This window comes from Nilaparvata lugens, chromosome 2 (assembly GCF_014356525.2).
Source record: "Nilaparvata lugens isolate BPH chromosome 2, ASM1435652v1, whole genome shotgun sequence".
In the NCBI taxonomy this organism is placed as follows: Eukaryota; Metazoa; Arthropoda; class Insecta; order Hemiptera; family Delphacidae; genus Nilaparvata; species Nilaparvata lugens.
In genome coordinates, this window is record NC_052505.1 from 88,478,369 (window position 1) to 88,491,239 (window position 12,871).

General features: G+C 33.0%; 1 protein-coding gene across 1 annotated transcript; it reads left to right on the forward strand.

Annotated features, from left to right (window-relative positions):
- Positions 1-1,995: 1,995 nt before the first annotated feature.
- LOC120349713 lies at positions 1,996-4,151 on the forward strand. The gene is made up of 2 exons (XM_039420242.1): positions 1,996-2,241; positions 3,843-4,151. Exons 1-2 carry the CDS (start codon positions 2,029-2,031, stop codon positions 4,149-4,151), a joined length of 522 nt encoding a protein of 173 aa, XP_039276176.1. The 5' UTR covers positions 1,996-2,028.
- Positions 4,152-12,871: the final 8,720 nt, after the last annotated feature.

Here is a 12,871-nt window from a genome sequence, read left to right on the forward strand (position 1 = left end):
CCACAGATCACATATTCCAGTATTCACATAATGCCTTCAGCTTCATGTATTTCCCACTTTCTGCACACATTACAGACTCAGCCTTTGTCGGTTAAATCATCATCCTACGTACTTTCCTTATTCAGCTTACTATTACTAGTTACTACGTTCTTACTATGTAGAACTGCGAAGAAATTTGCGAAGAAATTGAGTTGAGACAATCTTCTTTTCATTTGAAATGCAGTTCTCCAAATGCTTGGCTTGTTTCCAAAAGCGTCACTAATATTCATCACACAGAACAGGTTGAACGTGATTGGATTCAATATTGCATTAGGCTATTATTTCTTCCCCTTTGGATAGTTTTCACAATGCTTTGGAATCAAAAATACAGTGCTAGAGTGTATAGTCAGAGATCCCTTTAGTATGTTTTCAGTGGCGGATCCAAAGAGGGGCTAGGTGGGGCTAGCCCCCCCCCCTTGGGTATCCAATTTACACTAGATAAAATGAGTAATTTGTCTTGTTCGGTTGCCGAATACGAGAACTAAAACATGAACTAAAAGGATTTCCGTACATGAAATAAAAAGGTAATAGCTTTCAACGTTCAAATTCTTACGGTCAAAAGGTCAGATATGATATGTTAATGCAAAAACATTCTAATGGCTTCAAAATCCTTTTATTTTTAGTCAATATTCTCGAGTCAAACCATAGTTTTTCTGCCTCTAAACTCTGGTCAATAGAGTTAAAAACGGCCTAAAAATGTGTGATTTCACACTTAATTTTGACAATTCCCCGACCCCCCCGCCATGCGGAGGGTATTCACACCCCCCGGTGCTTTCACCCCCCCAAACACCTAGCCCCCCTTTGGCCTATCCTGGATCCGCCACGAATGTTGTCATATTTAATCACGACTTATCAACTTACTGTAAAGCTGCGTTTACACCAAAGTTATTACAAAATGTTTATTTCTCCGTCCTTATAGATGCTATTAGATTGAACGGAACTTGACAAACAAATTGTTCATCATGTGTATGATACGTTACCTTGGTTCAATCTAATATAAAAGACGGAGAAATAAACATTTTGTTAATAACTTTGGTGTAAACGCAGTTCAAGAGTCACCGTATCATAATAAATAATTCTATGTCATATCAGTTATGTTGAACCATATTGAAACCAAATCAAAAAGTCAAATTTAGGATAAAAAGTTGTAAAATTCATAGAAGTCTTTCTGACAACTTATTTTAAGTAGAATTCTGTATACAATACATTCTTAAGGAAGTTTTGACAAAAAAGTCACTTCAATGAAATATGCTTTTTTCTAGAAATTGAGTAATGAGAGTGGTTCTCAAAAAATAAACTAAGTTCATGGTTTTCAAGAAGTAAAGCTTCAAGCTGAATAAATAAAAAAATGATAGAAATGTTGACGATTCATTCATAAATTTATAATTTATTTGTTTTCTCCCTCCCCCTTAAAATGCATCAAAACATCCATTACTAATATTAATTAGGAGAGATATGAACAAATAATTAAAAAAAGTAATTGGAAAACTTATTCAAAAGTGTCCATTTCATTAATAAAAATGAAGAGCTCTTCTGTTTTCATGATATGAAGTCCTAAATTAATTTATCATAACATAACAGAATAGAAAAGAATAAAAATGTTTACCGTGAATAAAATATTGAAGATTCAGCTTTTTTTCCAAATTGAACCAATCACAAATGTTCGAATTTAAAAAAAATATGATCAGACACTTTATTCTATGAACATGTGTTTCATTACCTAGTAGTTAAAACTTTAAATGACAACAAAATCATTAAAAGCTTGCTTTATCGTCCATAATTTTGATTTCTTCATCAAATGAGAAACATTTCAACCATTATCCGCGGTTGTTCAAGGTGAGGACCATTTCATTGACTTGATTTTTGATACATTGGCAAGATTTCATTGACAAATCGTAAAACAGTTTTGCTAGTAGGGAAGAGGAAGACAAAGATAATATTTTACAAGTGTGTCGATTGAGCATTAGCGAAGGGAAGAGAGAGAAAGAGATGTCACTGGCTGCTCATCTTCTGCCATGGGGTGTTGACTTCAGCACTAGCTGGATAGCCCTGCTGGTGATAAATAATGTCACAAGTCCTATGCAAGATGATGGATGGAACAGTCCTCATCAAGAAAAAAAATATTGTGCGGGAGCATTTGTTGGTGGATCGTGGTTTCTCACTTCGGCTAGTTGCTTGCAGCCCCTGCCTGAACCTCACCAGGTGGGTTATTAGTTCTAGTTTATTTGTCCACCGTCTATTGGTTGGGGAATTTTCAAATACTGTGCGCATTATAATGTGGGTATATTTATATAAAACGTAGGTAAATACAAATATAAACCAGCAGAATTGAAATTAAATCAAACACTGAACTAGATGAACATTAATTTAATTTAATCATATACAACTAAAACCCAGGTAAAAACAACAGTCATTGCCCAAAACTGATTTAAACCTTAATTTGGAATATGCATTATAGAGGTTATGTAAAAATGATACGGTAACTTAATAGAATAAAATAATAGATTGAAAGAATAGACACTACAGATAAAAAGATAGATCAAATTTAGTCGGTAACATTGTGTTGAATTAGCTACTTGTTTTGAGTTTCATAACGCTATCGATCCCAAAAGAGTGTAGGTAATGGATGAAGCAGAAGGTATTAAATGTATACAGAAGGCATTAATGACCAAATCAATTCCAGATCAAATTCAATTCTCATGTAGGCTATTTTAATCAAACAGTCCAACCCTTGAAAACAAGTATCCCTTACAAAATAAATGAAAAATAATTTTTAGAAAAGAATTAATTGCATCTTTAAAAGTTTGTAAAATACAAAGAAAATCCTCCAACTTTCAAGCCCCTACGAGCCTAAAATAGGTTCAGGGTGATAAAGCACTGCTTTCTCAAGAGTGTATAATACATTCCATATCATCTCCAAACAAGAAAAGTAAGTGTATTTAAATATTTTCTTTAAAACTCAGTTTTCTTGACTTAAGAAAAGTTATTATCAAGTTATTGACAACCTCGACATCAAAATTTAATATATTTACAATATTTTATTAACCTGACAACGGTCTCACGACCAGATTTTTCTTTGACTAGGTACTTACGTGTTTGTGTGCGTCTATATATATGTGCCATACGCTAATAATAATCAAGTGTTTCGTCATGGAAAACAATAGAACAACATTATAATTTAAATATAATCGTACCTAGTAGTTCTGTATTTAACAATAGAAAAAAGAATAGTCCTACTTATTAATTAAATAAAAAAATTAGTTCGAAACAAAGTATCTTAACTTCAGAAAAGCTACCTTATCAAGTGTTCCGTCATAGAAAGCAATAAAACAACATCGATTTGTATATAATCGTAGTAGTTCTGTAGTATTTAAAATTAGAAAGAAAAACAGGTCTACTTATTGATAATTAAATAAAACAAATAGAGTAGAGAGTAGCCCAATCAGAATGCCGTAAGCCAAAAGGGAGTAGATAATAATTTTATTGTTGGTATCAGGCATGAAATATTTTACAAGTTGTGACAATGTAGTCATTTTTTTAAAATACTGATAATAATTTCTATGTTTATGTATGTATATTTTAATTATTAATTGGAAATATTTTCTAGTGATTTTGTATTTTGGCAAAATAAAGTTTCTTTCTTCCTTTCAATAAAACCAGCACAAAAAAGACGGACTTTTGGGATCACATCACAGTGTTATTATTTTTGCAAAATTTTAAGTCAAGTAAGAATTATTATTGCAGTATTGTAATCTTTGATAAGTTTGTAGCATACAATTCTTAAAAATAATTGTGTGTTGAAGGTGACTGTAATGACTGGCTGGGGAGATTTCAAGTGTTCGCAACACCAACTATGGGAATTTCAGTCGATTGGATTTGAAATCGATCTGCACCCTGGTAACAGTGACAGTTCTTTTGTCGATTTGGCAATGGTGCGAACACGCAGGACTGTGTTCCATGTGCCAGAAGTCGAGCTCAACACATTTCCTCACATCTTGACAGACTCCGGGTGCCGATTACTATCGTTTGAGGGAAAACATCCTCAAGCTGAAGACGAGTATATCAAAGCTGGTTTTGTGTCAGTGAATCCTACGGTCAAAAGTCAGATATGATATGTTAATGCAAAAACATTCTAATGGCTTCAAAATCCTTTATTTTTAGTCAATATTCTCGAGTCAAACCATAGTTTTTTGCCTCTAAACTCTGGTCAATAGAGTTAAAAACGGCCTAAAAATGTGTGATTTCACACTTAAATTTTGACAATTCCCCGGACCCCCGCCATGCGGAGGGTATTCCATACCCCCCGGTGCTTTCACCCCCCCAAACGCCTAGCCACCCCCTTGGCCTATCCTGGATCCGCCACTGAATGTTGTCATATTTAATCACGACTTATTAACTTACTGTAAAGCTGCGTTTACACCAAAGTTATTAACAAAATGTTTATTTCTCCGTCCTTATATAGATGCTATTAGATTGAACGGAACTTGACAAACAAATATGTTCATCATGTGTATGATAAGTTACCTATGTTCAATCTAATAGAATAAGGACGGAGAAATAAACATTTTGTTAATAACTTTGGTGTAAACGCAGTTCAAGAGTCACCGTATCATAATAAATAATTCTATGTCATATCAGTTATGTTGAACCATATTGAAACCAAATCAAAAAGTCAAATTTAGGATAAAAAGTTGTAAAATTCATAGAAGTCTTTCTGACAACTTATTTTAAGTAGAATTCGTATACAATACATTCTAAGGAAGTTTGACAAAAAAGTCACTTCAATGAAATATGCTTTTTCTAGAAATTGAGTAATGAGAGTGGTTCTCAAAAAATAAACTAAGTTCATGGTTTTCAAGAAGTAAGCTTCAAGCTGAATAAATAAAAAAAATGATAGAAATGTTGACGATTTCATTCATAAATTTATAATTTATTGTTTCTCCTCCCCCTTAATGCATCAAAACATCCATTACTAATATTAATTAGAAGAGATATGAACAAATAATTAAAAAAAGTAATTGGAAAACTTATTCAAAGTGTCCATTTATTATAAAAAGAAGAGCTCTTCTGTTTTCATGAATATGAAAGTCCTAACTAATAATTATCATAACATACCAGATAGAAAAGAATAAAATGGTTACCGTGAATAACATATTGAAGATTGACGGCAACATATTTGCAACTACGATCAGACTACTGTATATGTGTGTATATAATTATTGTTTTCAGAGTACTTTTTCCTTTATGTAAATTGTGAAATCCGATGATTTTTTAAAAGTCGTCAAAACAGCTGTTCTACAGATGAAATATCTTGACTATGACTGTGTTCTTTTTATAAACGGCTCTACCTACCGTACCCACGGTATATAGAAGAAGAAAAAGTAAAAACCGTGTACCTACCTATCTCATGCACGAGAAGGAGGTTACAAAGTCCATTTCTCAAGGATTGGGTGGACCCCCATTAGTACCCCAGGAAAAAGACTCATGTCAGTTGATAGAGCTAATAAATAACTATACAGGGTAGGGTATGGATTTGAAAAAAAAAACGTTAGAGCCGTTTTCGAGAAAATTGTGAAAAACATGGTTTTTTAGTAACTGTAATTTTTCTCAAGAATATTACGGAGCTCCTGCAATTTTCCCAGAAATGAGACTCATGCCAGTTGATAGTTCTTATGAATATGGTATAAATTTATCCATGGTATAAATTTAAAGAAAATCGTTAGAGCCGTTTTTGAGAAAATCGTGAAAAACATGGTTTTTTAGTAACTGTAATTTTTCTCAAGAATATTACGGAGCTCCTGCAATTTTCTCAGAAATGAGACTCATGCCAGTTGATAGTTCTTATGAATATGGTATAAATTTATCCATGGTATAAATTTGAAGAAAATCGTTAGAGCTGTTTTTGAGAAAATCGTGAAAAGCATGGTTTTTTAGTAATTATCCGCCATTTTTCTCAAGAATATTACGGAGCTTCTGGAATTTTCCCAGAAATGAGACTCATGTCAGTTGATAGGGCTTATAAATAGCTATCCATGATATAAATTTGAAGAAAATCGTTAGAGCCGTTTTTGAGAAAATCGTGAAAAACATGGTTTTTTAGTAATTATCCGCCATTTTTCTCGAGAATATTACGCAGCTCCTGCAATTTTCTCAGAAATGAGACTCATGTCTGTTGATAGGGCTTATAAATAGCTATCCATGGTAAAAATTTGAAGAAAATCGTTAGAGCCGTTTTCGAGAAAACCGTGAAAAACATGGCTTTTTAGTCATTATCCGCCATTTTTCTCAAGAATATTACGGAGCTCCTGCAATTTTCCCAGAAATGAGACTCATGCCAGTTGATAGTTCTTATGAATATGGTATAAATTTATCCATGGTATAAATTTGAAGAAAAAGTTAATGCTTTCATCTTTGTCCATCACACTAAATTATTAATTTTTAACTTTGTTGTAGTTCAGACACTGTGTTACTGGTAAATATTTGAAAAAATCTGGTGTGGTACACTCACACAACTTTCCTTGCTCATTGAACTATAAGCCTCATTATCAAACGAGAATAATTTAGGGGAATAACATAATGACGATTGACGGCAACATATTTGCAACTACGATCAGACTACTGTATATGTGTGTATATAATTATTGTTTTCAGAGTACTTTTTCCTTTATGTAAATTGTGAAATTCGATTATTTTTTTTAAATTCGTCAAAACAGCTGTTCTACAGATGAAATATCTTGACTATGACTGTGTTCTTTTTATAAACGGCTCTACCTACCGTACCCACGGTATATAGAAGAAGAAAAAGTAAAAACCGTGTACCTACCTATCTCATGCACGAGAAGGAGGTTACAAAGTCCATTTCTCAAGGATTGGGTGGACCCCCATTAGTACCCCAGGAAAAAGACTCATGTCAGTTGATAGGGCTTATAAATCCATGGTAAAAATTTGAAGAAAATCGTTAGAGCCGTTTTCGAGAAAACCGTGAAAAACATGGCTTTTTAGTCATTATCCGCCATTTTTCTCAAGAATATTACGGAGCTCCTGCAATTTTCTCAGAAATGAGACTCATGTCTGTTGATAGGGCTTATAAATAGCTATCCATGGTATAAATTTGAAGAAAATCTTTAGAGCCGTTTTCGAGAAAATTGTGAAAAACATGGTTTTTTAGTAACTGTAATTTTTCTCAAGAATATTACGGAGCTTCTGGAATTTTCCCAGAAATGAGACTCATGCCAGTTGATAGTTCTTATGAATATGGTATAAATTTATCCATGGTATAAATTTGAAGAAAATCGTTGTAGCCGTTTTCGAGAAAACCGTGAAAAACATGGTTTTTTAGTAACTGTAATTTTTCTCAAGAATATTACGGAGCTTCTGGAATTTTCCCAGAAATGAGACTCATGCCAGTTGATAGTTCTTATGAATATGGTATAAATTTATCCATGGTATAAATTTGAAGAAAAAGTTAATGCTTTCATCTTTGTCCATCACACTAAATTATTAATTTTTAACTTTGTTGTAGTTCAGACACTGTGTTACTGGTAAATATTTGAAAAAATCTGGTGTGGTACACTCACACAACTTTCCTTGCTCATTGAACTATAAGCCTCATTATCAAACGAGAATAATTTAGGGGAATAACATAATGACGATTGACGGCAACATATTTGCAACTACGATCAGACTACTGTATATGTGTGTATATAATTATTGTTTTCAGAGTACTTTTTCCTTTATGTAAATTGTGAAATCCGATGATTTTTTAAAAGTCGTCAAAACAGCTGTTCTACAGATGAAATATCTCGACTATGTGTTATTTTTATAGACTGCTCTACCTACCTACCTCATGCACGAGAAGGAGGTTACAAAGTCCATTTCTCAAGGATTGGGTGGACCCCCATTAGTACCCCAGGAAAAAGACTCATGTCAGTTGATAGGGCTTATAAATCCATGGTAAAAATTTGAAGAAAATCTTTAGAGCCGTTTTCGAGAAAACCGTGAAAAACATGGTTTTTTAGTAATTATCCGCCATTTTTCTCAAGAATATTACGGAGCTTCTGGAATTTTCCCAGAAATGAGACTCATGCCAGTTGATAGTTCTTATGAATATGGTATAAATTTATCCATGGTATAAATTTGAAGAAAATCTTTAGAGCCGTTTTCGAGAAAATTGTGAAAAACATGGTTTTTTAGTAATTATCCGCCATATTTCTCGAGAATATTACGCAGCTCCTGCAATTTTCTCAGAAATGAGACTCATGCCAGTTGATAGTTCTTATGAATATGGTATAAATTTATCCATGGTATAAATTTGAAGAAAATCGTTAGAGCCGTTTTCGAGAAAATCGTGAAAAACATGGTTTTTTAGTAACTGTAATTTTTCTCAAGAATATTACGGAGCTCCTGCAATTTTCTTAGAAATAAGACTCATGTCAGTTGATAGGGCTTATAAATAGCTATCCATGGTAAAAATTTGAAGAAAATCTTTAGAGCCGTTTTCGAGAAAACCGTGAAAAACATGGTTTTTTAGTAACTGTAATTTTTCTCAAGAATATTACGGAGCTTCTGGAATTTTCCCAGAAATGAGACTCATGCCAGTTGATAGTTCTTATGAATATGGTATAAATTTATCCATGGTATAAATTTGAAGAAAATCTTTAGAGCCGTTTTCGAGAAAACCGTGAAAAACATGGTTTTTTAGTAATTATCCGCCATTTTTCTCGAGAATATTACGCAGCTCCTGCAATTTTCTCAGAAATGAGACTCATGCCAGTTGATAGTTCTTATGAATATGGTATAAATTTATCCATGGTATAAATTTAAAGAAAATCGTTAGAGCCGTTTTCGAGAAAACCGTGAAAAACATGGTTTTTTAGTAACTGTAATTTTTCTCAAGAATATTACGGAGCTCCTGCAATTTTCCCAGAAATGAGACTCATGTCTGTTGATAGGGCTTATAAATCCATGGTAAAAATTTGAAGAAAATCTTTAGAGCCGTTTTCGAGAAAACCGTGAAAAACATGGTTTTTTAGTAACTGTAATTTTTCTCAAGAATATTACGGAGCTCCTGCAATTTTCTCAGAAATGAGACTCATGTCAGTTGATAGAGCTAATAAATAACTATACAGGGTAGGGTATGGATTTGAAAAAAAAAACGTTAGAGCCGTTTTCGAGAAAACCGTGAAAAACATGGCTTTTTAGTCATTATCCGCCATTTTTCTCAAGAATATTACGGAGCTCCTGCAATTTTCTCAGAAATGAGACTCATGTCTGTTGATAGGGCTTATAAATCCATGGTAAAAATTTGAAGAAAATCGTTGTAGCCGTTTTCGAGAAAATTGTGAAAAACATGGTTTTTTAGTAACTGTAATTTTTCTCAAGAATATTACGGAGCTCCTGCAATTTTCCCAGAAATGAGACTCATGCTTGAATTGAAAATAGATAAAATAAATAATACGAAACATCTGAGAAATACATTGAAAATACGGTAATCGGAGGATGTATGTGATGTTTAAGATGAAAGTTAAAAAATATATAAATAAGGTTTATAAGCATTGAACTAATTTATATCACAAGCAGTTATCATATCAAGTGAAAATTGTTTTATTGCTGAGAAAGATACCACATAAGTTTCAGTCTAATGAGAGATGGAAGGACCTTCAGATTTAGGTGGAAAGCTATTTTGAAGTACATGATTTTTAGTGGAGCTAAGTGCTCGTCTAACAGTAGAGCGAGTAAATAAATACCAGCACGACGACCCTGGAACCCAATCGCTTTCCCTAAGATTTATATTGCTGAAATTGTATAGGTTTGTTTTGCAGTGGTTGCGTATGTTAATGACTTATAATTTTTGACGTATGACAAAGATAAGAGACTTCGGATGAGAAATATTAATCGAAACAATCCAATGTATTTTTACTTAATTTTTATAGCAAACTAAAAAAAATCTCCAATAAATGCTCAAATCATTGTTAATAATGGTAACAATTGAACAAGAAAAACGAGCTCATTTGTTTCGAAATCTATGATCACCCAGTGTTGAAGATTCAATTAGGTAATAATGTAACTGTTTACTATATTTACATGACTATCGTACATTCTTACAAATTGATTATTTTTTACATCGCATGAAAACGTACATTCTTATGTACGTTAAAATAGCGAAGCTGCTTGCAATCACTCACAACTTGAATTTCCTATCAGAGTCACACATATCAAAATTAGAGTTAAAATATAATTAAAACATCGTACAATTGAGAATATTTTGGAATGAATGAGATGAAGTTTATCGAAGCTCAATCGAATACGATTTCAATAGATTCGAACAAGAAATCTGCAATAAAATGAAATTTAACAAAAAGTATAATCAGGATTAAAATACTAATTTTACTGAAATTTAGTTGAAATTAATTTCCTAGACGAAATTTAAGAAGCGAACAAAACAAGGCCCAAATGTACAGCTATGGCATTAGGAACCTTTTCCTGAATGTCTATAGTCTTAAATTAATATTATTGCTCCTATTAATAATCTTAATGCAAATTAGTCTGAATTTTTCCTGATTCATAGCAGATTAACTGTTCAATTTGTATGAGAGAATTACTAAAACAAAACGTTGTCTTTGATAATAGCCTTCATCTCTTCACGTAGATCTAGTTTAGTTCAATATTATTCAATGTAATAAATCATACATTTTTATAAAACAAAACTATTTACAGCACTATATTTAATGCTTAAAACTACAATATTGAACTGAATTCAAAAGAAAATTTTTTGTCTTCTACTAGATTCCAAATTGGAAACTACATTACAAACAAGCAGAATTGGAATAAATATTTTTTTACAAGTTCCTACATTGATAGCTTTATTTACAAAACGTTTGTTGCGATTTCGAGAGAAATTTCGACTGTTTATTACTAGACTCTAGTAAACCCTAAAAAATTATACTAAATATTTCACTTCTGTAGACTGATGTAATCATCAATTCTTTTTATCATCCTCTCTCGGAAAGGTGTTCTCCGAATCATCCCTCTACTTCCATGTTTATTTAGTTTTCTTTCATGGAGAGTTTCGTTTTTGTCTTTTGCAATTGAGGGTGCTTACCCCCCACCGCCATAACTTTGGGGAAGTATTGGCCTACGGCCTTATCTGCCATAGTAACGGGACTCTCTCCCGGCAACTTAGAAGGAGCTCGGCCTGTTTTCGTCACTCTTCTCCTAGACTTCTCGGCACTCGCAATCGAAAAAGTGTGCGGATGATTGAAGTGAATAAACGGTTTAGTGAATACGCGTGTGAAAGAAAGGCTGGCGGACAGAAGACTGATGCTCTGCCGGAGAGTTGCTGTCCGGGGACAAAGGCTTAAAAAAACCGGCGAGTCCATTCCGATTTATCGAATTGAGGACCCTTAGGTCGAGGCAGTTCTCACAGTATGTACGGTACCATAGCCGATTCCGGCTGTTGGTGACTGTTCAAACCTTGACGAAAGTCTCATTCCGAAGAGAATGAAGCCATCAAAACACTTAATTTTAAAATGTAATTGATTTATATCATGACTAAAAACATTACCAATTATTATTGCTAGTCATCAAGTGTTTTTTTATTTGAGTTTATTGTTACTGTACACTTCTTTACAAAATTAATTGAAATTCTTCTTTCCTAAATTAATTGAAAATTATGAAAAATTCATGAGTAATTGGAAAAATTCCTGAGGAATTCAATCCCGGTTAGTAAAATCATAGAGAAACAATAGCGTAAGTAGATATCCCATGGTATAGGGCGTTTATGTCGTAACTTTTACTGTTATCTCAAGCTGATAGTCCAGGTAGTTCTTTCCTGTGAAGCTTTATGACGCTGGTAGTCTCTCATATTGTGCCGTTCATACAATCTTCTCCGGTCAAAACAGTAAAAATTGACAATAATCGATAGTAATCGACTCGAGATAACAGTAAAAGCTGTGACATAAACGCCCTATATCATGGGATATCTACTTATGCTATTGTTTCTCTATGGTAAAATCATGAGGAATTCAAGGTTTTCCCGGTAGATGGCCACCCTGATATAGCATAGAGAAAAAATTACATAAGAAGATATCGCATGGTATAGGGCGTTTATATTTAAAAATGTTACTTTCAACAATATTCGCTAGTCCTAGTAGTTATTTTTGATAAAGCTAGGTGATGATAGTAGTCTCTCATGCCGTTCTTACAATATCACCCGGCCAAAACAGTAATAATAGACAGTATTCGGCTTTAGTTAACGAAAATTCGGCTTGAAATTTGGAACATAAACGACCTATACCATGGAATATCTTCTTATGCTATCATTTATCTTTGATAATAGTTAGTTAATATTAATAGTAAGATATAAATTTTGTCCAGAAGAAAGATACCTGCATTCAATAATTATAATCATTACTCAATCCATTTTTCATCTTGCTGAGCTCTGTGTTTTTGTTAACTTATTGTTTGTGATTGTAAGTATTGTGAATTGGAATGAATAAATTTCGAATTTGAATTTGTTGATTTCTTCATTAAATGAAAACATAATAACCACTAGTTAATTCAATCTATTTTAAATCATACATGGTGAATTAATTTGAATGTTGAATCAAATGAACAGCAAAGGATTTAATATAATTAACTCTCTCTAATGTGTAGAATGTTGAAGTTGCTGCTAGCATCTTATTCATATTGGACTAATTATTGTATGTTCACAATGGTTCATCTAAAGCATGCAGTACACAGGGACATTATTAGCAACTACTAGCTACTAAGGGAATGCGGAATTGGAAATGTCCAGAGCTGAAATGAACATGGCATTTGCAATTCCGTGTTC

Excerpts from the sequence above, each read along its gene's own strand:
- LOC120349713 (XM_039420242.1), top strand. The coding sequence starts at position 2,029 with ATGTCACTGGCTGCTCATCTTCTGCCATGGGGTGTTGACTTCAGCACT. Across the intron at positions 2,242-3,842 it reads CCCTGCCTGAACCTCACCAG|GTGACTGTAATGACTGGCTG; the intron begins GTGGGTTATTAG and ends TGTGTGTTGAAG.